The sequence below is a fragment of the Macaca thibetana genome, chromosome 12 (genome assembly GCF_024542745.1).
Source record: "Macaca thibetana thibetana isolate TM-01 chromosome 12, ASM2454274v1, whole genome shotgun sequence".
In the NCBI taxonomy this organism is placed as follows: Eukaryota; Metazoa; Chordata; class Mammalia; order Primates; family Cercopithecidae; genus Macaca; species Macaca thibetana.
In genome coordinates, this window is record NC_065589.1 from 42,472,210 (window position 1) to 42,497,531 (window position 25,322).

Consider the following 25,322-nt stretch of genomic DNA (forward strand, 5'->3'; position numbering starts at 1 on the left):
CGCTCAAAATCCCAAGGTGGGGGCCAGGAGCCAGAGAAGTGGCTCTTCAAGCACAAAGTATTTTTTGAAATGCTTTTTATTCCTTAAAAATTCTCGTGAATTTTGCATTCTACTTCATAATTTGTGTTACTACAAATTTACAAAGTCACGTTTTCTTGCCATATCTCTAGTGAAATTGACACCTGTGCTTACCTGTGTATAAACATGAAGTTTGAGACCCTAGCACTACAACATGCTTGGTTTCTTGTATTGTAAAATCTGTGTAGGAATTGATCACATATTGTAGGGTTATTGTGGAAATACATGGAATAATATACGTGAGGTGTTTAGTATAGTACACTCAAAATGCTAACTCTGAATATTATTGATAAAGTGAGATCTCTTCATCTAGAATATACTTCCTCTTTTTTGCAATTACATGAATGTTCACTAATATCGGTTCCCACAGTCTACAGATACTGATTTATTTACAATAACACATTTAACAAGTATTTATGAAGTACCTGCAGTATTCTCAGCACTGGGTTAGGTGCCATGAGGGATTTAGGAGCTTCTGTTATAATTGAGGAAATATGGTTTATAACGTCTACAGGAAATGTAAAGTGTGAAAAATACTCTTGAGACCACAGAGAACCAAGTTAAAGTCGGTGGTTGTAAAGACAGTACTGTAGTTAGTGGGGAGAAATTCCATGGTTCCTTCTATCTGTGGAGAAGACATAATGTGGATATAGGCTTGTCATTTGAGAGATGCAACAGAACCCCTGACCTCCATTTTTTGATTGTAATATGGGGGGTTGGGGTAATTTACTAATAAGAGCTCTTCTCTTTTTGCACACATATTGTGTCAGGCCCTGTGCTAAGTGCCTGACATGTATTTTTTCATTTTATCTTTACAATAACTACTTGAGATGGATATTATTATTGTTGTTGTTGTTGTTATTATTATTTTTAATACAGGGTCTCTCTCTGTTACCCAGGCTGGAGTGTAATGGCATGATCCTGGCTTGCTGCAGCTTAAACTCCTGAGCTCAAGTGATTCTCCCCTCTCACCCTCTAGAATAGCTAGAACTATGGGCACATGCCACCGCACATGGCTAATTTATTTTTTTAGAGATAGGGTCTTACTATGTTGCCCAGGCTAGTCTCAAACTCTTGGCCTCAAGCAATCCTCCTGCCTTGGTCTTCCAAAGGGTCTGGGGTTATATGTGTGAGCCACTGCCAGGGCCTAAGGAATATTAGACTTTGAGAAGTCAACAACATGGTTCAGGGACACATAGCCAGTTAGAGATGGAGGCTGGACTTGAACTCAGTTCTGCCTGCCTCAAAGGCAAACAAATGGGCTTCCCCTGGGCTGAGGGTAGTTAAAAAACCAGGACCTGCTGTGCCAATTACTGAAGTTATGTGAACCCTGTCAGCCAATCTAGCAGTTTCAGCTAGCCTGAAAGCTTGGTGAGTGCAGGCTCTACATTTGTCTGTTTGCTGTTTATCCTGGACACAAGGAAGCCCGTGTATTTACTGATTGAATAAGTTTTTAAAATGAATGCTCTCCAGAGATGCTCCAAATTCCACAGGTCTTGGCATCAAACACTATCATATTTCAAGAAGGAAAAATGAGTATATGAAACCCGAGGTCTTTTGTTGACCTCTAAGAAAAGTGATGATGTGCTAGTGACTTTCTATTTTGGTTCAAGAAGATCATTTGTGTCTGTGTTGGTTGTTAGCATTTTTATCATTAGGACATGCAACTGAAGTAAGCTATACTTGAGAAGTAGGGAAAATCCCAAGTAGTGTATATTATCTACTTTTACTGAAGATATCAACAAATTTCATAAGAATAAAATAATTTCACAATCAAAGAGATTGTTTAAGTACCTAAATAGTCCATAGCTTCACCCTGGATCACATTAGTTTCATTTAACAAAGCTTGATGTGTTTCACGATTCTAAAATGTTGCTTACAATTACTTAGATGCCTGACTAAAGGAGGTCTGAAATGAATACCAAAATAATTTAGAAAACTGTGTAACAAAAATAACGATAGCTATTTTCCATAAAGTGACACTTGAATTATGGCTTAGGTCCAGACAAGAAAAATAGAAAAGAATGAAGAATCTGGTCTGATCTTTCATTCTGGCAAAAGAAAGACATCACATCAAAGGTAAAGGGATTTCACTGAAATCTGGTTAGGGGCACAGACTGCCATTTATCCAATTCATCTTTGGGTAAAGATGAGGAATTTAAAATGCCCAGGAGACAAGGATTGTAAAACTAAATCCCAGCTGAAAAATATGGTCTTAGGGGCCCCATTAACACAGCAAACTAAATTCAATAATAAGAGAGGGCCTTGCACATTCACTTGTGGTTTGAAGTTGAATCTGACTGAGTAATCTTGTCTTTGTTGAAATTTCCAACTCATAAGCCTCAGTCTATTTAAGATGGTAATTCTTCTCTACTATTCAAGTAACTTTACCACAGTGGAAAAGTTTAGAAATCAGCATAAAGAAAATAAAACAAGTCAAACCCAGAATGTTAATATTTTATGTTAAATTTAGGATTAAGTTTTGCAATGATCAAGATAATTTGAGCATGTTCATTATTTAAACAGAGAATTTGGTACATTAAGCAAAGTGATTTGTGATTTTCAATTTAAAATATGGAATTGATTTTCTTTTGCAGTTTTAAGTTGGCAGGTGTCAGTGTATTTGATGAAGTTCATGAACAGAACTGGAGTATTTTAAGACAACTGTGTTTAGTGTATCTTTAATTTTGAATTATTAATCTTATAAGAGTTGCTTAAAAGCTTAGGAACACTTTGCTTGTTAGGTCTGTGAGTTTGCCTCGTCTGACAAGTGAAGTGCTTAAGACAAATCAGATATATTAAATTTATATATGTAATTAAAAATGTTGAGGGGAATTTAAGTAATTAAGTTTCAAATGGGACTACTTTTCTAGGAAAATTTAATATGATAAACTTAATTGAACCTAAAAAAGAACTAGTAAAAATGATGATGAGATTTATAAGTTTTAAAGAGTTAAAATTGTCTTAAAATCTAACACTAAATTCAATGTCATTTTAAATCCAATTAACTATAAGTTCTTTATGTGCACAAACATCCCTTTGGACTTTAGAAAACTCAGCTGACACCTATTATGTACTGAGTGTCCATCCTGCCATGCACTCACCTGTATGAGGCGAGTGTTACAACTATATCCTTTTGCCAGATGATGTAAATGAGGCTTCCAGGGCTAAGTGACATGCCTAAAATTACAGAGTTCATGAGCCAAAATTTCAGTATAAATTTTAGGACCCTGCTCAGAATCTGGTGTCATTGTCAGTTTGACCTATGGATTGCTTCTGATTGGGAAGCTCCTAATCAAATAACCATGTGTCGTCTACTTACTGGCTTCTTCTTTAACTTTATCCATTTCTGCCATTAATGAAACTTCTTTGTCAATGATGCTGGGGAAAAACAAACACAAAAACAAAAGCAAAGAATGCTTAATCAAAGATAAACTTTTAGTAAGCACTGAAAGCAAAAGAAAAATTATTTTCATTAAACAAAATACAAAATTACCATAAATATTTCTATGCTACAATGCCAGCAGTACGCTCTGCCTCTCCAAAATATGAGGCAACATGGAAGGGATGTTCCCAAGGATTACATAGTGACATCTGCTGATTAAATCATTGTCAACGAACCTAAAAAAAAGTCTTTTAGACTTTCAGAATTGTGCTGCTTTGAATTTAAATTTGGGAATATTTTTGTCCTATGCATTCCAAAGTTCCAAAACAATATAATAAGTATTTGAAAAGCTGGCACTTAGGTCCTTAAGAACTGTAGTTCCCAGTGTCTCTGTGCTCCACCCTGAGAGATTCTGGCTGGGAGGGAAGGAGATGGGCCCAGTTCTGCTGCAGATGGTCCTGGGACCATACTTTGAGAAATATGATCTGGGCCAATCCATCCACATGCTCAACAACATGCGTCTCTGCCTTTCTCATTCTCCCGAGTAAGCATCTCAAGGTTCTAATGAACTTTTTCTCATATTTCATTTCTTTTTGGTTAGTCGTTTGAAAAGTTATTATCTGCATAAAGCTAACAATGATCTGTCCCAAAGTTTGCCTCTCTCCTATCCCATCCCAACTCCCAGTTCTCTAGTTCCCCTCCCAGAAGTAATGCATCATGACAAATTCCTTATATGTCCTTTTACAGATTTTTATGTAGGAAGGAGTGAAGAGAGGTTTCAGCAAAAAGGCAGGGAGCTGTGCAGGGTGAAAAGCCTGGGGAAAACCCCCATGGTGGGTGAGCACAGATGTCAGATTCTCTTTATATTTTTAGTTTAGTCATAAATATTTAAATATATATCTTTAAAATATAAGGACTTTTGGGGACCACAATCATTTACTATAACACCTATACAACATTCACAATAATTTAATGTTTTCAGATATCTACCTAGTATTCAAATTTCCCCAACCGTACCGTAATTTTTTTTTAAATAGTGTGTTAAAACCAGGATCTAAACAAGCCCTGTTCATTCCAATTGGTTGACTGACTCTTAAATCTGTTCTAATCCAGAGGTTCCCTCTCATCTGTTTTCTCATCCCCTTTGCAATTTATTTGTTGAAGAACTTAGGTTGTTTGTCCTGAAGAGTTGTGCAAAGTCTGAATTTTGCTGATTACACCTCCATGGTGTTATTTAGCCTGTTCTTTTGTATTTCCTATAAATTTGTTATTAGATGTAGACATTTGATTAGATTCAGGTTTTATTTTCTTAGGAGGAACACTTGATAAGTGTATTGTGTCATTATGTGTGTGCTGATGGAAGTATACGATATGAACTACTCCACTTGAAAAAAAATCACACTGAATTTCATCAAATTTCTACATCTAAAATGGCAAGTTTATAGGAAATACAAAAGACATCTCTCTTTTTTATGATCTTAGCAGCCACTGTTGATCATTGCCTAGATTTATAGGGTTTGCAAAATTGAGATATTCACGTTCTATCACTCCTTCTTCATTTATTTCCTGGAATTCCTTCATAAAGAGAAACTTTATCAATTATTTGGTTATCCTGAAGTACAGTTTGTATAGGTAAGGCAAGATGAATGCTTGATTCTCCCCTTTTATTTGTTTTCAAAATGATAGTTGGTTCCTTAGCATCCTTCAAACGTAATCAAGAAGTTTTTTTGCTTGTTTGCATATTTTAATTATACATATTATAAACTCATATTTAATGTGCTTCAATACACTGTTATCATCTTTATTACTCTCAGATTGTTCCATCACATGGACTTTTTCTTCTCCATCAGATGTACTTTTGCAATTTAAAGTGTGTTGAAAACTTATTTCCTCTGAAAAATTCTGCAGTTATTTGTCAAGGTAAGAAGTGACTTCTGGGATATATCTATAGCAGTTTGGGGGCTCCTCAACTAGATTGTGCAACCTAAATGCTTGAAGAGTAAAGGACTGTGCGCTGAGGAACTCAGCTCTTCCCAGCCAGGAAACCCTAGTGGAAAGGACTAATTGCACAGTGCATGGCATGTGCTCCAGAACTGGGCTCTAAGCCTAGTCCCTCAACTGTAAACAGCATCAGTCAGCCCCATGACACACATGGCTTACGGTCACTGGATATGATTACTTTGGTGTAACGAACGTTATCAGGATGCCTGTCCGTTATCTATTGACATTACATAGGTATGTCAATGTGTTTTAAATATAGGCAATGTACAATAGAAAAGGTGTACGGTGAGAAGGAACTCTTTATCCCATCTCTGCCGCAACTTACTCAGTTCCCCTCCCTGGAGGTCTCCAATGTGACGAATTCTTGCATTTCCAGAGACTGTCTATGTAATCAACCAGCATATATTCAGTAATTGTATGAAATGACAGGTTGAGTCAATAGGCTTTGTGCTCCTGTGATTATGAGCTTCTCTGCCAAGTTCACAAACATAGCCATGACATAGGCAACTGTGTGTGTGTGTTTTCGTTATTTACAACCTTCTTAGAGAGGGGCACTTCTACCTTACTTTAGAGAAACAAAGACTGTTCAAGACATGCTGCTGGGGAGATATGGGGAGAATCTACAGATGTGGAGCCACAAGCCCAAACTACAAATATATGGTTAAGCTACTCTGCTTGAGGACATGTTTTGAATTTTTATCCCTTACAGAAAGGGAAGAGAGAACAGAGAAAAGTCAGCACGACGACATTCTTTGTGGGATTGCTGAGATGGATGTGAGAGGACCTGCCAGGACTTACCGGGGAAATAGTGAAAAGCAGATAGAGAGGAAAGAAAACGACGATGGCAAGAAGAAGAAATTAAGATTCCCTTCCCTGAATCAACTAGAAGGCTTTATAGAGTCCCTGGGTTTGGACAGCATGCCTAGCACACACTAAGGGAAATAGCTGCATGTGACACAAGACTGGCATGTCCTCAGATGCCCAGTGGAGGGGAGAGGAGGAGAATGCAGGCAAAGCAGAGGCCCTGGAGGCTTGGGAATCCTCCCGCCTGTGTGTGAGGTTGGAGGAATGGTGTGGGCAAGGGCCTTTGCTAATTTCTTTATCAGCTACAAGACCATCGTACCACTCTTGCTGATCAAATTTGTTAACATAACTTTGTGCCCAGAGAATTTACAAGATGGACATTTGGGGTATAATACATGTCCCCAGGTCTAACACATATTAAACAAAGCTGGGCATTTATATACAATGGTTAGTTCAGGCCTTCTGGGCTAGCAACAGGAGGGAAGAGGGTTTACACAATAAATTGTTAATCTGCTTAATGCACACCCTTGAGGATGTGAAAGAGCCTGTGAAGTTGGCATCAAACCAGGCTTCCATTCCTCTGGGTATTTCCATAGAAGATCGTCCTCAAGCATCGTAGTAATTCAAGCTCTGCTATCTATGGGTGGCTGCTTTCAAAACTCATGTGCACAAAGGCAAGCCAGTGATCTCTGCTGACTCAGGACCCAGCTTGGAGCTGATGAACTGATGCAAACCAAGATCAGGGGCCAGCCCGGGGCAGATAAACCCAGCCTGCCCTTGAGAATCTCAATGTGTAGACCTGAGGGTTCCTTAGGTTTTGCTTTCTAGGCAGTAGGCTTGTCAAGCGAAGAATAATGGTGGGAAGTGGATGTGGAGGAAGTAGTAAAGCCAGCCTGTCCTTTGGCAGGCTGTCAGACAGCGAGGAGCCAGCCTCACATCAAGCGAGTGCCAGACTAAAAGAAGGTCAAAGAGGAAAGACCGTGCCTAAATCCTTCTAAATGCCCACAAAGCTGGGGTGTCTGGGTATGTCACATCCAGTTTTGGGAGTAATTTCATCGGTGCCATTTCCATGATCTGTGGAATCTTCTTAGAGGTACCAGGACAGAGATAGACATGTGTGGACAGTCAAGTGCGGCTTGACAACTCTGCAGGCTGGGTAAGGACAGAGGGCACTTGGCAAAGCCCTGGTTTGGAGTTACCATTTATAGAAGGAGGAGCGAGTTCCTTGGAGAGCAATGACATTAAGGAGTTGATGAGTCACAGAAGAATCACAGACAGTATCATGAACCACATTCCTACTGTGGAAGCTGCAAGGTCACACACTTGCTTTCGAGGTACACCTCTGCAGACACATATCAGCCCTCAGTTGCCTCAAAATGTGAGCTGATCACAAGGAACACTTTCTGAGTGCAGATGGTAGGCCAGGCACATTAGGTAGAGCGCCAGTGCCTTCCTGGAATGATCTCATCTAAGCTTCCTGACATCCCAGGAGGAGTGAGCCTGGCTTTCTCCTTGCCACAGGGGCTTGAAACAAACCCTTCCCTCTGCCTTGAAGACAACTCTTCTGCTTAACCTTGTTTCTCTTCATTTAATCAGCTCTGATCCTCCTTCAGGTCTTTGCTTAATCGTCACTTCCTTAGAGAGTTCTGACTGAGTTTTTAAAAACTTCTGTTCAATTTCATGATCTTAGACTATTATGGGTTGCTCAACAAAAATTTCTTGATAGTGATGAATATAAGGGAAGACAACATATTCATTTTTCTGTGGCGTAACAATAATGAAACTTACTAACTAGTACATTGTGGTGCCTGCACATACATCACATTTATGCAAAACTTTATATAATTTTGGTCACTGAAGGAATTTAATCATTTGAGACATAAGCTTATGAGTAAAGGTGTCATGATACTCACCAAACACACAAAGTTTGGCTGAGTCAAAACAGACAGTTTGCAAACTGTGATGGTTTAATTACTGAAATTTGTTCTCCCACCACTGATCATCTGAAATGCTAAGTTCTGAATGTTTTTGCTTTTCAACAGTGATCCTGAGTACTTGACAGAAATACATAACTCTTTAATTGGCTTTCCACTGGCCACTAAAAGTTTTCTAAATGGTTGGGTAAAGCCCTCTGGAGGGCACCAGGCACATCGAACGTGTTCTACATAAACAGAGCTCCCATAAAATCCACGCGGACCTCACATGTTTCAGACACGCCCTTTCTCCTTCTAAAAACACATCTTCTCATTTTAGCCAAACTGCCTGGATAGTAAAATTTTATTTTGTTGCCATAAAAAAGCTTTTATTATCAAAGCAATAAGGTGTAAGGAGGAGATTACCATGGTAAAAGACTTTACAGTTTATTATATAGTTAATCACAGAGATAAAGTGTCATTTTATAAAAACGTTTCCACTGTCTTGATTCTTTTCTATAGAGGACTGATGATAACAATAATGAAAAGAATCAGAAAGCCTCTTTAGTAGTAATAGATTTATCATTTTCTGCCCTGTGAAAGGCTCTTTAAATTTGGAGATGGAGGCATTGAGTGACAAAACTGATTCATTTGGAAGCTTGGGTGAGTCATGTCGGGCCCAATGTTCTTCAAAAATAAAGATGCCACCATAGAGAGGCAGCCACAGTACCATCAATGTGGTTGATAAACTGTAGAGCAGAACCTGCTGGTAGATACTGAGGAATGAAAGCAGAATTTCAAAGGGGAGGTGAAGAACTCAATCTGTAACAACAGCCAGAGTTAGATGTTAAAGAGTTAAAACCAGGCCACATTCCATCTTCCATGCATTTGCCTCAGGGAGATTAGAGTGAGAGGAATTGCTGGGGACCATCTGATCCCAGACACTTTTGCTGCAGAACCTTCTTGTGGGGAAAGTACTTCAGTTGGAGCTTCCTTAACTCATCATCTGCCAAGCTGACAATTGCAGGATGGGAGCATGAGGAGGGAGGCAGGCCCAACAGGAGGGGCATGCCGTAGAAAGAGAAGGCAGGAACTGCTGGGGAGAAAGGATGCTAATGAATGCTAATGAATATTTCAGCCTTCCTGGCCTCTACCAAATAACATAAAGCATGCCAAAGACTGATAAGCCCTACAGCCAAGCTTCTCTACATAAAGAATTTCCATTTCTTTCACTAAAAAGAAAAGAGTGCTATAAAATCATCTCTCTCCACTATGGGCTCTGTTCCTTCTTAATGCAAAGGAATAAGAACTGTGACCAATAGTTCTAACAGCCCCTGAGAGGGACATCAGCTGGGCTGATAGCCTAGTAGTGCCCACTGACCACCACGTGGGCCTTGAGCTGGGAAGCTACAGTTGCCCCATACTAGCTAAAAATGAGCATCTGTACCCCTTCCCTTGCCCACTAGTTACAAGACAGGAAAACTTCCTTTATACATTTAAGGCATAATGTACTGTTCCCATGAGTACCATTTCTAGTCCAACTCCCCAAGTATTACCAGCAATTCTTGGGCCCAGGGCAAAGCTAGTCAGGGGTTTCAGCTCACCAATTTCTCAACTGTTGCAGCTGTCAACAAAGATGCTTCCCTGGCTTGACAGTCACAAATGCAGCAAGACTGTATGGTTCTTTATTCCCAGGGTCAGGAGGCCTGGCAGCCCTAACTGCAAAGGGCACTCACGCTCTTGCACACTGCCAATTACCGGCTCTTCCTTGCTGTTCTGCTCCCCATCCTGTCCTCTCTCCTGTACCCTCTATGCTGGTTACTGGTGTCATCTCTCACCCAGTGTCCATGGCTCCTCTTTCTTCACTTCCCACATGGTTACATCCTCTGAAGTCTACCCCAGAAATGTCTGTCTGTCCCATGCACCTCTCCACTTCCACTGACTCTTATTTAACCCTGAGCACATTATCAAGTCCTTGGCTATTTGTTGTTGTTTATTGTTACAGTGCTGGAATTCCCGGGTCTGTCACCTTCCACTCTGTATATATTTGCATTTAGGTTTTACAGCAACCTGAATTCTTTTCAAAACTGGAAAATAATAATATATTTTTTTTCTTAAATGCAGCACTGGTGACAGATTGGTCCTTCTAAAGATTTCTAGGATTTAACAGTGTTATTTGGTAAACATATAAAACCCAACATACATGTTCACAGCATGTGGACTGGGGTTTAGCACACAACCCTTTGAAAGACTGCCTACTAATCATGCCCATCCAGGAAATACAGTGGGGGTGCCTCAAGCATGAACCACACTCAACGTACAAAGCAAAGTCAAAATCCATCTGACTGTCAATGAACATCAATGACTACACCCAATTGCCAATCAGGCTGACATTTTATTTCTACTTCTTTTATGAGAGGCAATACAATGTGTTAATATTGCTTAGTCTGCATATTTTATGTTGGAATCATACAATGATTTGAAATCACGGTTAATAAATTGTTCATCGTACTGTCTGAGGTGCATTTCTGGAATGAGACACACAGATTTAGTATAAAGACTAATTCTCAACATTAATAATATTTTGGAGTTCTTCAAAAAGGACATAATTAATTTAAAAAAATACACAGGGATTTCTTTTTCTTATTGGAATTTTTAAAATGACAGAATAGCATAATGCCATAGTATGGAAATCCCACAACATCAAATGTTCAACTAAAAATCTATATTCCTCTGTTTAGAAATTATATATGACTTTGATGAACAATAGAAATTTTTATCTTTGCTAATTACTTATTAGTTCAGTTTTTTTTTCATGGAGATCCCTATTCAGGGAAAGTAACTTGACTGTATTTCAGTTTCTTTGACTATAAAAATGCTGACTCCCCCGCTTCCCCTTTTAAAGTTACATCTGCTGGGCGCAGTGGCTCACGCCTATAATCCCAGCACTTTGGGAGGCTGAGGCGGGCAGATCACCTCAGGTTAGGAGTTCAAGATCAGCCTGGCCAACATGATGAAACCCCATCTCTACTAAAAAAACTGGAAAATATTAGAAACAGGATAAAATGAAACAAATTTCAAAACAAAATAAAGCAAAATGCCCCTTTGTCTCAAGCACAAAATAGAGCCAACCACTCTGATCACTGTTGTATTTCCTTCCAAAAAAAAAAAAAAAAACCACACACACACAGTGGGGGCAAGGGGAAGGGCATTTATGTAGATGTCATCATGGTTGCTGAACATAAATAACAGGAACAGAAACTGGAAGAAACTGATATGGTACAAGAAGTGCCAGAAATGCTGGCCCACATTCAACCCAAGGCAGCCAGGCCTAGCTTCTTCTGCTCCTGGCCTCCAGGCAGGCTCTCATGTGAAAAGGGGAGAGGAGGGGCTCTTCTTGTTTTTGACCTAGAAGGCTCTTCCCCACAATCGCAAGTGCTGTTACTGCCCATGGTAAGGCCCTACTCTAGTCCAGGCTTCCAAAGTGGAGCACGAATACAATATTAATTTTTATGTACTCACTTTTTATTCTAAGTAGGCTTTCCTAATCTTTAGTATACAGATTAACAGTAGTACACATGTATAATTTATAAAGCAACTTTCTGATTCAAGAGGGATGTGCTCAAAATTCATTTATTGATGGAGTGAGACCACCATCATTATTTTTATTAATTTTTTTTTTTGAGACAGGGTCTGGCTCCGTTGCCTAGGTTGGAGTGCAGTGGTGTGGGTGTGATGCTGGCTCACTGCAATCTCTGCCTCCTGGGCTCAGGCAATCCTTCCACCTAAGCCTCCTGAGTAGCTGGGACCACAGATCTACACCAGCTAATTTTTGTATTTTTTTGGTAGAGACAGGTTTTTTCCATGTTGTCCAGGTTGATCTTGAACTCCTGGCCTCAAGCAATCCTCCCACCTTAGCCTCCCAAAGTGCTGGAATAACAGGTATGAGCCACCGTGCCCAGCTGAGACCATCATTATTGATGGAAGGAGGGTACTTCTCCCTGAGCACATTACGTTCTTTCGTGCCTCTGGTTCTTTGTGTTGCTTCTTCTGCATGGAATCTTCTTTCTTCCTTCTCCATCTGGCAAATTTCTAGTCTTCCTTCAAGATCCTGCTCAAAGGTCACCTCTGCAATGGAACCTATCCTAATGAGCCAGGCAGAGCTGATTTTCCCTTTCCCCAGCTCCATTTCAGCTTGTTTACATCTGCAGCCACCAGTGCATGAGCTTTTTTAGGAAAAAGACTTGTCTTTATCCCTCAGTCTTTCTAGACATGCTCCTTCAAGTGTGGTCTGCAGGCCACTTACATTTGTACTCACTGCACTCACTGAATGGAAGATTCTTGGGTGCCACCCAACATCCACAGAATCAGAATATCTGGGAATGGGGCCCTGATGCTCCTCGTGCACTCAAATGTTTGAGAAGTAGGGGCTTGACACACATTCATCTATTAAGTGGATAAATGAAGAAAGGGGAAGAGAGAGGTAGAGAAGGTGTGGCAAGACGAGAAAGGGGAAGGGGAGCTGTTCTGGTGGCAAATGTGACATTCAGAACTGGGAGTCCCTTTGTCTTACTTCTCTCTTCATCAAGTAGTAAAAAGTAAAAGTGGTGATGAACCATTCCTATCCCATAGCTGGAATCCACTGCATGCTAAATAAACAGAAAGTTGGGAGGGATAACTTATTGCCAGTGTCTTGGTGTAGAGGAAAGGAAATTTCCCAAACGCTACTCTGGAAGAGAATCAACCTTAACTGAACATCTCTTATGGGCCAGGCTAGTGACGTTCTAGAATGATGTGATAAATGCATTACTTGTATATGAATTTTCACAAAACCCCTAGAAAGTGGTAACAGTACTTCTGTTTTATAGCTGTGAAGGAGTTAAAAAAATTCAACCAGGTTCAGAGCTAGAATACGTAGAGATGAGATTTAAATCTTATTCTAACTCTACATCCCATGCCTCCTAATTAAGTGGCTAATAAACCTTGGAAAATGTGTCTTTTGTTAGAATATGGCCTGGTAAGAATCAAGAGTTTATAGTCACTAGAAGCAGCATGTAGTGTACACACAAGGAATTCTGTTTTATCGGCTTCATGTACAGTCTTTCTATATGATTTGTTGCTGACTTAGCTGACGAACTGCCCAAAATAACTCCTTAGTCTCACTGTACCAGTCCAAAAAAACAGAAATAAGCTCCAAGAAGCAGTTTGAAATTGTAATTTAGGACTCACTTTCCAGTATTATAATGTATTTTATATTTATACTAATATATAAGAACAAATTCATCTTCTTTTTTCTAGTGAAAATAGACCATATGGCATATATTTTTTTAAAAAGAATCCTATGTATCCTATGAGAATATGTAGATAGAACAATTTGCTTATTTCCTCTTTATTTTTCTATTTTATGATGAAAACAAACAATTCCTTTTCAGAAGTACATTCCTGGGCTGGTTGATTGGTAAGCTTTCATCTGCTGAAAATATTCAGAAATCTCCGATTTCAGGCTGAAATTAGAATCAATTTCTTGTCTTCCAGCTCTTATTGCGGGCCTTGATTCTGCAAAGAAGGCTGCAGTGCCAGCAGAGCTGACCGCCAGTGCCAAGTGTGTGGCTGACATAACGTATGGAGGTAATCCACACATGGAGCTCAGGAAGGCTATTAATACAAGGTGCTATTTATGCTGGTTTCCTGGGGACTGTACCTAAACTGAAAAGGCCAGTTCAGTACTTTTTGTCTTTATCAACCTGCTCTTCCTTCATGTCAACTGATTCATTCAGTCCTTGCAAAGGCCCTGGGGAAACATCTATTGTAGAGAAAAACCTCAGGGAGGAAAGAAAATAGGAAAAGAGAAGCGTTCACCTCCAAAGAGTGAGCTACACCTATTTAGAAAGACACATATTCACAAACGAGGCAAAATATGAAATATACTGCACCACAGGGACTTGCTTTAGTCACAAAGTCATGGGAACCTTGAGTTTCTCCATGTAATATGGGTATTTGCCCTTTTCACAATTTCAGAATAGATCCTGGAGCTTATTTCGGTTTATTGGACTGGTGCAGAGTGAGGAAAAGGAGTCATTTTGGGCAATTTGTCAGCTAGACAGCAACAGAAACCATACACATGGCTCTCTTGAGGCATAAATATATTTATTAGCCTCTTCCATTATTGTCTCTTGGTGTCCCTTGCAAGTAAATGTTCACCCCCATACTCTCTGTTCCTTTAACTTCTGGCATAATATTGAATATTGGGTGTGGGGAGAAAAACGTTTGTTTAATTTTCTTTCTGTGGTGCTTTGTGCAAGTCACAAGCAGGTGAACACTTAGAAAAACTACTTGATGAGAAGGAAAGGGATTAGTCAGAAAGTCTGGTTTATATAGATTTTGATCAATGAAAGGATTGTATTCATTTCCAGAGCAGAAAGAGATACAGCCCTTTTATTACATGTCTTTTAAAACAAAACATTAAAAAACACAATAGAAACTCTTGATTTTATTAGAAAACAAAACCAAAACACACTGAACTCTTATGATTTTTTTTTTGTTGTTGTTGTTTTGTTTTTGTTGTTTAAACAGTCTTGTTCTGTCACCCAGGCTGGAGTGCGGTGGTGTGATCTCAGCTCACTGCGACCTCTGCCTCCCAGGTTCAAGTGATTCTCCTGCCTCAGCTTCCTGAGTAGCTGGGATTACAGGCATGCGCCACCACATTCGGCTAATTTTTGTATATTTAGTAGAGACAGGGTTTAGCCATGTTGTGTCTCGAACTCCCGACCTCAAGTGATCTACCCACCTCAGCCTCCCAAAGTGCTGGGATTACAGGTGTGGGCCACCGTGCCCACCCATTGGTTTGTTTTTGAGACAGGGTCTTTCTCTGTCGCCCAGCCTGCAGTGTAATGGCATGATCACGGCTTACACAGCCTCAACCTGGGGCCTCAAATTATCCTCCCACCTCAGCCTCCTGAGTAGCTGGGACTACAGGACCATACCACCACATCTGGCTAATTTTAAATTTTTTTGTAGAGATGAGGTCTCCCGATGTTGCTCTAGCTGGCCAAACTCTTGATTTTTGTCTTCACTAATCGTTTAATCTAAGGAACTGGCAAAATTTAGTAAATGTTTAACACATTCCTGATGATTAAAAATGGAATTGAAAGCTTTTAAAAATTATTATGTAACAATGCTAAGTGGCTGAAAAGGCTCCTAAAGGCAGCTTTCCTACTGGTAATCCTTTTATAAACATGCCGTGTTGAACGGCACAGAGAAAAGCGTCATCTTATTACCGTACAACTACACTATCCTACCCCAGATACTCTCAGCATACACCAGGAGTGTTTACTATCAATATTTCAGCCACGTTGGTTTAACAATGGAATCTTGACTCATTCCTCATACTTGTGTCAACATCTTCCATGTGACTGAACTCAAAACCCAAATTTGCTTGTTGCCACAGCATCTATTCGGTGACAGAGATGTGATTCTAGGACCTGTTTCGCCTAATACATATTTTTCCTATGCCCACCTGTTAAAGTATATATAGTGCCACAATTCCAGTGATTCTCCTAATTAAGAGTAATGAAATGGCCAAGAAGTATTTGTTCAACCACTACGGCACTGTAAGATATGTAAAAGACCTGCTTCATTTGGCTTAAAGAGCACAATGGCTGGCACATCTGGGTATGTCACCGGTATTAGAGTAGTTGGATATATGCCAGGTATGCCCAGAAACACCAAGTAATATTACTGCCTGGCTGAAGCCAAAGAAGAATAACCCCCAAGTAGACATTTAATGGAACAATTCCTTACTGTATTTATCTTTACATGTCTCAGATCTTCATCCTAATCCTGGTCCCCACTGCGATATTTGGTTTTATTGCAAAAAGAGAAAAAGACTCAGGTAGAAACAGAATGGCTAATGAAAGTGACTGCTTATCATTAGCTACAACCTTCGGTTCTTAATTTTTCCATTTTCTTCTAAGGACTGAGTAGAATTCTATAATGAAAAACAGACGATAAAGCAAAGCCTTCAATTTTCTACACTTCAGTATAATTGTTTTTCTGATCTCAAGGAGACAAAAATGTAATTTGACCTTTAAAATGTGTAGTGAGAGGGTTTACATTTCAGGCACTATGGAAAAAATATTTCCTGCTGCACTGATATGAAATGAGAAGACAAATATAGTATGTTTCTTTGGGTTTGTAAGTGATTGGAAAGTCCCTCTTTCATATCTCCAGTGGTGGCTTAGGAGGGCAGCTGGGGGCAGACAGATGCTCAGGGATGTTTCAGAAGGAAGAGTCTCCATCCTTCCCTCAAGGAGCTCCAGCAGAAGCGAGATGGCAGGACGAATGAGATACTCTTCCTCTCACTTTCCTCTCACTCAGGCTTTCCCAGCACTACAGACATTTTGGGTCAGGTAATTCTTTGTTGTGGGAGCGGTGGGAGAGATGGCTAGCAGCATCCCTAGCCTCTACCTAATAGATGCCAGCGGCACTCTCTCCCTGTGGCTGTGACAACCAAAAATATTTCCAAATCAACGGTCTCCTGGGGGCAAAATCGTCCTATTGAGAACCACTGCTGTGGCCCTAGATATATCACTCCCTTTGCAAGACTCTCGACCAGCAAATGTCAATTTTCAACCACAGATGTCAAGAGAATGATCTGTTTTTGGTTTTTATTGAGACAGGGTCTCACTCTGTCATCCAGGCTGGAGTGCAGTGGCATGAATATGGCTCACAGCAGCCTTGAATTCCTGGGCTTAAGTGATCCTCCCACCTCAGCCTCCTGAATAGCTGGGACCACAGGCATACACCATTACGCCCAGCTAATCAAAAAATTGTAGAGATGAGGTCTCTCCATGTTGTCTAGGCTGGTCTCCAACTCCTGGGCTCAAGCAATCCTCCTGCCTCGGCCTTCCAAGGTGTTGGGATTGCAGGCATGAGCCACCGTTCCTGGCCCTTTTGTTGTTGTTGTTGTTTTTGAGGCAGTCTCACTCTGTTGCCCAGGCTGGAGTGCAGTGGAGCGATCTTGGCTCACTGCAACCTCCACCTCCCAGGTTCAAGTGATTTTCCTGCCTCAGCCTTCTGAGTAGCTGGGATTACAGGTATATGCCACCATGCCTGGCTAATTTTTTTGTATTTTTAGTAGACACGGGGTTTCACCACATTGGCCAGGCTAGTCTTGAACTCCTGACCTCAGGTGATCCACCTGCCTCAGCCTCCCAAAGTGCTGAGATTGCAGGCGTGAGCCACCGTGCCCGGCCTGTTGTTTTTAAAAGCCTGGTACCGTCAGTATCTCTGGGGGTGGCACTTAGGCAAGGGAGGACTATAAAGCTCTGACTTTTTATTTATAGTGTACACACATATACTTTGGTATGCAAAGAAGTAGATACTAATATATAGACATCATCTTTTAATGTTAAGTTGTTCACAAAGAGAACACATAAAAAACCCAAAGAAAAGCCAGGGTTTATCATTGTTTGGAAAGCCAGGAGTCACACGAAAGCAGCTAAAATTTGGAGAATAAGGGCAGGGGGAAAAAACAAAAACAACCAATCAACATGGCAAGAATCAGCTGTGAAAAACCTGCAGAAGTGATGGCCTTACTTGGACTCAAACTAAAGGGACTTCAAGGATATATGTTTCAACAACTTAAAATTGTCCGGATATCCGAGGAGAGCAAACTGGGAATATGGGACATATGGTTACATAGGTGGTTCTGATACTCAACAGTGCCACTGGCAATTTCCCATTTGGGAGACTTCAAAATCACATCCTGGGAAAAATGCACAATATTTAAAGTGTCAATGGTGACATCTGGTTTGTATGTGAGGCCACCTGTTGACCACATTGATAATCTGTGTGTGATTTTGCTTGGCTATTAACAGGGCTTCAGTAGCAGATGAGAAGGATTTGAGGGATGAGAAAGATAAACGTACTTCAAAATAGCTTTTTCTTCTGCCTAAAAGTCCCACTTTTACTTTATTATTACTTTTTGAGGCAGGGTCTCACTCTGTTGCCCAAGCTGGAGTGCAGTGGCATGATCTCGGCTCACTACAGCCTCGACTTCCTAGACTCCAGTGATCCTCCCACCTCTCAGCCTCCCGAGTAGCTGGGACTACAGACAAACCACCACACCCAGCTACTTTTTTTTCTTTTTGTAGAGACGGGGTCTCCCTGTGTTGCCCAGATTGGTCTCAAACTCCTGCCTCAGCCTCCCAAAGTGCTAGGATTACAGGTGTGTGCCACCTTCCCCTGCCACGTTCTCACTTTTAGAGTTATTCTTTTGGCTGGGTTAGAGAGTCTCAACAGAGCATTTGTTAGCATGCAAATGTATCACTTTGAGAGTAAGGATACATGATTATCAAAGGAATGAGTTTAGTAGTTACATAAGATAATTGAGTTTTCATAGTTAAAAAAAAAGAAAAGGGAAATGGAGACACCACTCTAAACACCTATCTTGATTGAGGTGAGGAGCCCTGGCCTGTAGGGGGCAGCAGGAGGTTCACCCTGTCTGTTGGGAAGGAGAAAACTTTAAGATGCAGGAAAATTGGCAGAGGAAGGGTAAGTGGGCCAGGGCTCAGGGTGCGGGCAGCTGAGACTCCTGACCTACTTTGAAATTCTGCTTGGGCCAGACCTGGCATTGCTTTGGGAAAAGTAAACACAAAGCATAGGAACATTTCTGGCCCATTGGTACAGAACACATGCTTTCACAGATTTCCCTTTCCTCTTGGAAAACAAAGCTGCTAAAAGGACTGCTCCCTCCAGCCCCCATTCTCTGCAGCCTCTTTACGCCTCCCCACGCCTAGCACACACGCTACCCCATTGGCTCATTCCTGTCTTCCATTTTCTTAGAGTGCTTTTAATTAGATGTTAAATTGACAATAGTACCTAACAGAATTTTTACAGCTCTATTTTGGAACACTTTTTCCCCTAGCATATGGTGGAACTATCAAGTATTATTCTCCTTCCTCAATGTTTTTTTTTTTTTTTTTTGAATTTAATGTTTTATTGCTCATTTTAAGCCTTCACAATCAACTTGGACACACACAGATTTGTGATGAGAAGCTAGAGTAGTTTGCATATAAAGCAATTAAATCTGGCAGCTATGATTCCAAAGGATGAATATTTTCCAGTTGCGGTAGGAGGCCAATCATATAGAAAAGAAACCAGCTGTTTCATGTTAGTTCCTGATGTGACTTTTCACACAGATGCTCATATCGCAAAATTTATTTTCTGTTAAGATGTATTGTGAGGGCATTGTGTCATCTCTGTTCCCCTCGCAAATCCCTAATTCTTCCTGGGAAAATGAGAATGTTCTGTTACTGTAATGTAGCCTACGTAACTGCATCCTGCTTAAATGACAACTTGATTTTACATTTTAGCTAGTTAGTGGTTTTCTTCAATAACTGTACTGAACAAAATATTCTTCACAGCCCGGTTGGAAGAGAGATCATTTCGTTCATTTTACCTTGATGTGTGCTTGCTTGGTATTGAGGATGTGCAAACAACAGCTTGCTCCCAGCCTCTCAAAATCATCATTCTCATGAATTCCAGCAGTACTTTTCAGGGAATTTAGTCAAGCAGGACTCAGGTCCTTATGCTGGCACTTTTTGGTAGCAAAGTGAACATTTAGAATTTCTGACCTGAGTGTCCGGTTCTAAACTACACGACATGCTTATTAAGTACGTTGTGGTTAGGATAACTGGGTGGCCCAAAGCAAGCAGAGTAGAAGAGGAACTGGAAATGGAAGGTAACATCTATGTCGCTTGTGCACCATAAGCAGTGACATCTCTCTCAGAACTGGCACTCTTTCTGGAAATCACTAGAGGACTTGTCCCCATGTCCTCCAAATCTAGATATGCCTCATGATGTAATCCTGAGGCTACAACTGCATTAAAATGAGTATATTCTAATACACCTACAGTTCACTCAAAGTTTTCTATAATGCTTAGAATGCAGGATTTCACCATCAATAGGAAAATTTCATTAAAAAAAAATTTCTAAGCTGCCGTCTTCAATTTTGTGACCTGATATTTCAAGAGCACCACAAACCCTAAAATTCATTTTCTTCCCCTTAGAAAACAAGAGGGAGGCTTTATTCAAGTACGTCACCATGTTTGCTGGGCTGCAAGCTCATTTGGAACAGAGGCAAGCTTTTTCTGTTTGGCAGACATGCACAGTTGATTTTAAAAAGCACTTTGGTTTTATTTTTAAGTTAACATTTATGCAATTATTGTGGGATCATTTTTATTAAAGATTAGATCAGAAAATAAGTGCTGGTGTTTACTCATTTTATAGCAATGGCATACCAAAAATGGTTGATCTAAATGTCTTCTTCGGTTTGCAGAAAAAGTGCCATTTTGTTAAGTAGGTGGCTTTTAAACAGCAGTACTACTTGGCAGCACTCATTCAGAAGTGATTCTTTCCATCAGTTTAAAACACAACATGAATTACAAGCAGAGAAAAAATATACAATTTCCTCGGGTGCTGACTTTCCTGGCCCCACGCTTTCAGCTCTTGAGGAGTAAAACTCTCACAGAATCTGTTATAAATCTCAAGATGTCTCATGACCCATGTGATGTTCATTTTACTAAGAAATAAAATAAAATAAGAAGTACTCAGAGCAGCTGGAGAAGAGAGAAGTAATTTGAGGGCATTGTTACACTTTGTCAATTAGTGTATGAGTCACTCAGATGGAAGGTATCACACAGAGGGCTCAGAGGAAGAGTTTATTCGAAAAGGCCACACTAAAGAGTAAGATGGAGTGGTCTTCTCTGAACAGCTAACTAATGCCTCTAGACAGCGGTTGACAAACTATGACCCCCATGAGCCAAATCTGGCCCACAGCCTTTTTGATTATCTAGGGCTGCCGTTGAGCAGCAACAGCAGAGCTGGGTAGCGCACAGACACCTTACGGCCATAATGCTTAGGATAGTTACTAGTTGGCCCCATGTCTCTAGACCCTGGCTCTAGAGAACAGCCCTGGAAGCTGGGTGTACTTCTAAGTGTTAAGGTAACTTACCTAAAGATAGATTGGAAAGTTATAAAACTATAAAATAATAGTAATAACAATTTTCATTTGTATAGCATCTTTAATTTCTCTAAGTACTCAAACATATTCTTGGAGTTGCTTTGAACAATATGATCAAACAGAGAAGACTTACGGTGACATCCAGATGCCACGACTGGGGATGGGGGAAGGCAGATGAATCCTCCCCTCAGAGGGCCTCTGAGAGGCTGAATGATAACTGAAGGAGAAAGTTTTCTTTCAAGTTCCTGGTGTCTTCTGTACCCTTAGGATCTTATATGATACATAGCAGATGGTTTAAAATTCATGCATTTTAGATTAGTGTTAAGCTTAATTCTTAGTTTTACACAACCCCATAGTTTCTGCTAAAAAGCACATCAATGTCAAAGCAAGGACTTGGAATAGGAAAAACATGCAGAAGTAGTGATCAAATTCTAGAATCACGGGAGGCCAATGAGAGATAGGGAATATGTTACATGAACTTGGGCATGATGGATATGTGCCAACCCTTGGACTTTTGCTATTTCAGACCAAGCTGTCTCTCAGATCATCAGAAGGGCTAAGGATTTTGTAATCTGGCAGCTGTGAGGGGGTCCTCTTTGCTGCCACAAGGAGAGATGGTGCCTAAGAAAAAAGCCAAGAATGGAGAGAGCTAGGAGACTCTGGGAGGCACCAGGAGAGACAGGAAGGAGAGAGGGTGAGACAGACTGAGTCCTGATAACATAATGAGGAGTTAGAGCCAAATTTGTCTGGAGGAACCTTCTGAAATTTTCATGTGTATCAGCCAATAAATTCTCTTTTGTCTTTAACTAGTGTGACTTGATTTCTGCCACTCCAAAATGAAAGAGACCTAACTGATACGCTGAGAACATTTTTCTACTGATAATAACTAAACCTTTATTAACAGATGTATCATTTCAATTGTGGACATGAGCAAATATACAGGGTTCAAACATTTTCCATCAAAATCAGTAGCAGGGAAGGGCAAGGCAGGACCAAAACCATACTGATGTACCATGTTTAAATTCTAGTCTTAAAGTTACCCAAGAATGGGATTCTGTTGCTAAGCTTATATGAGATGTTTCTGAATTTCATTAAGGGAATTCTTATTTTATAATTATAGTGCTGGAAAATATTTTGTCTTCCTAGTAGTATTCATGATATTAGCCTTCCAGGGATTTGTCAAAAATATTATTTTTTGAGGTTTTATTCTTTGTTGAGGTTTTGTTCTACATCATTCATATAGTTTTGGGCCAACTTCAAACTCCAGTGAATTATGTCTATCAGGTTTCTTTTTATTCAAATACTTTATCTTCTTTTTTATTCCCAAGATACATGCTACTGCCTGCAGGGCTTAACAAAATCTGCTGGAGAGTTATTCTGTGATGTTTATGTACTAAATAAACAACGTATTCCATCTGATACTTTTACCTGTTGGAACAGCTCAAGCATCACAAATTTATAGTTCCTACGTTGAATCACTCACCAGTTGTGTAATTCAGCAAAGGCAGCTTTGATCTTCTTCACAGAACTATCCACTTCTTCCTTGATCATGACGCGATATCTAGTTAGAGAAACGGTGCAGCGTTGCAAATCCTTCACTGATTTCTCAATATTTGGGCCTAAAATTGATGTCAAAAAATATTATTAACTTAAGCATTTTATCCTCTGTTTGTAAGCTAAATGACAAAACAAAGCAATTAGCCCACCAAGAAAAATGGACTCATCTTTCATCTAGTAAAAGTTCCATCAGGAGAATGTTTGTAACCCAGTGTGGGTGGTTTGCACGGCACCTGAGGCTGTTATGGTTTCACCAGTGGGGTCTCTGGCTGGGCCACCTGGGGTACGCTTATCTCCTGCACTCTTTGGAAGGAGGCTGTGATCATTATGTTCTATCACAAATTGCAGCGCCTTAGAATCTGATATGTCTAAAGACCATTTGTGCTGCTGGCTCTCTCTATAAACACCACTTTGCATGGTTAAAAGCCAGCAGGGCTTTTGGAAGAGGAAATTGACACAGAGACTGGGAGAGGTACAAATGAGCTAGAGAGAGGATGGGGCATCAGTGCCAGGTACACTGGCACTGGCGCCATCATCTGAAGCCAGGTCTGTAATTAGAGCAGCAGCACTGAAAATAGCTCTATGGGTGCCCATCTCGCCTGATTTCCTGAAACTGTCACCAGGGTCTACAGATAGCGTATCACAAACAGGCAGATTGTACTTATCACAATCAGGCCATGTTTCGTAGAAGAAAGAAATCCCCCTCAAGAAAAGTGAGAAAGCAGATCAAACTAAAGCCAAGGAAATCAGATACAACTGAGGCTGAATGAAAAGAATAGTATTTAATCTTCTGGGAATCAGAAAGGAAGTGATTTTCATTTTTAATACCAGTCATGTATCAAGTATATCCAAGCTCAGAAAAATCATAAAAATCCAGCATGTCAAATATAAAACCCCCTTTCAATGTTACATTGTGTGTAATTTCTAACACAGAACTGAATTTACATTGGGGAGACCATATCTGAAGAACATATACCAGCCTCCAGACTCATCTTTGTTCAGTGCAAGTCACGCAATTGCGTATCAGGGAAACATGAGTCCCTTTCAGCAGTTACATTTTTAAAAGAGCTCCTGCATGAGCACTTGCTTTATAAGATATTAGGATGGAAGGTATTTGTGGTGCAAGTTTATCCATGCCTACAAGAAGGATGGTCTCAGAGGGGCAGAGAAAGGAGATGTAATTCCATTTAAATATTCAAGACCTTTGATTACATGGGAGGAATCACATCTGCCTTTCCATCTATGTGGGCCACAGGAAAAAAAAATGCAATTTCATGTGCATCTGTCTTCACTAAGCAGCATCTTTTGGAAAGTTCTGTCACTGGCACTTTTCTGTATGTGCAAAATATGTTGAATCATTTGTGCAAAAGAAATCACTTTACCTCTTTTCTTTGCCAACTCATCTGGCTTTATTTCAAGATGAGCTGCAGGGGTATTGGACTTAACAGGAGATGTTTTTGCCTTAGGCTTGCTTGGGTTACAAGGCTGCTCAGCTGACCACTGTAGGCCATCTGACCTCTCTGTTGTTCCATGTATAGGTTTGGGGTTCCCATCTAAGGATAGTTTCTGTTGCAGTAGTCTGTTGCCTTCTGTAAGAAAACACCAAATAATGACTGTGAAGTGATAAACTAAAAACACTGATGATAAAGTGATGGAGGATGCCAAGATTTTTGTTTTTGTTTACAAGTTGGCAATAATGCCTTTCATTGCAAACAGTCAAGAAACTGTTTTAAAATAATCCCCAGAAGATTAGAGGGTGTACTAGAAGAGCCTTGTATTTTGAGTAGGAAGACTTGGGCATGTTTTGGCTCTGGTAATTACTTGTAGAGTGACCCTGGGCATCTCTGAGCCCTAGTTTCCTCATCCATAACCATCCAGGAAGGTTACTAAGAGGGCTGTAGAAGATGAGCAGTGCCTCTTCCCCCCTGCTATTCCAGTAAAGGCTTATGAGTCTTTAAGTACAATTTCATATTGAGGCTATAAAAATGTAGCCCTCCTATCTCCAAGTGCTACATTAATGTCTTGTGATATTTTATTCAGAATTAATGAAGGCAGAAGAGTGATTGGAGATAGAGCAAAAATGAAGTGACAACAGATACTATAATCATTGCATCTAATTTATGGAGGGCTTAAATCAGAAAACGTCATCATAATATCTCAACTATATTTAAAATCTAGGGAGTCAGATTCTCTCGGGAGATGTAATAGATGTGGCAATAAATTAGCAGGATGTTGCTTTCGGCATCTTTTAAAGGTAGGCTCCTATTTAGTTATTGCTGGAGTGAATTAAATGGCACGTTAGTGGCCTGAAAAGGAAATGTATCACCCTTAACATCTTGCTTACTACCAGAGAAAGTTTTGGGCATGAGAAAAGGGAAGCCAGTGTGCTTTTGAAGGCCAGGTTCTTGTAGAAAGCTTGATGAGTGCAGTTTGGATCTAGGAAAACCAAGTTCTGGTATTCCTTATGTCCTGGATGACCTTGTGGGAATGTCTTCACTTGTCTGGCTGGCTGGCTTGCACTCAAACAGAACACAGTCATCTTTGTAATGCCCAGCCTTTT

At 40.3% G+C, this 25,322-nt stretch overlaps 1 protein-coding gene across 16 annotated transcripts in view; it reads right to left on the reverse strand.

Annotated features, from left to right (window-relative positions):
• The window catches only part of SPATS2L (spermatogenesis associated serine rich 2 like), a 1,108,221-nt gene that overhangs the window by 14,899 nt on the left and 1,068,000 nt on the right, over positions 1-25,322 (reverse strand). For 14 of the 16 annotated variants that reach the window (XM_050750707.1, XM_050750712.1, XM_050750709.1 and 11 more), the window contains 3 exons: positions 24,145-24,351; positions 22,689-22,824; positions 3,401-3,459 (listed from right to left, as the gene is read on the reverse strand). In XM_050750707.1, coding sequence (XP_050606664.1) covers positions 3,401-3,459; positions 22,689-22,824; positions 24,145-24,351 — 402 coding nt within the window. The remainder of the gene's footprint in view (positions 1-3,400; positions 3,460-22,688; positions 22,825-24,144; positions 24,352-25,322) is intronic. The other 2 variants (XM_050750715.1, XM_050750705.1) reach the window with 1 other exon arrangement.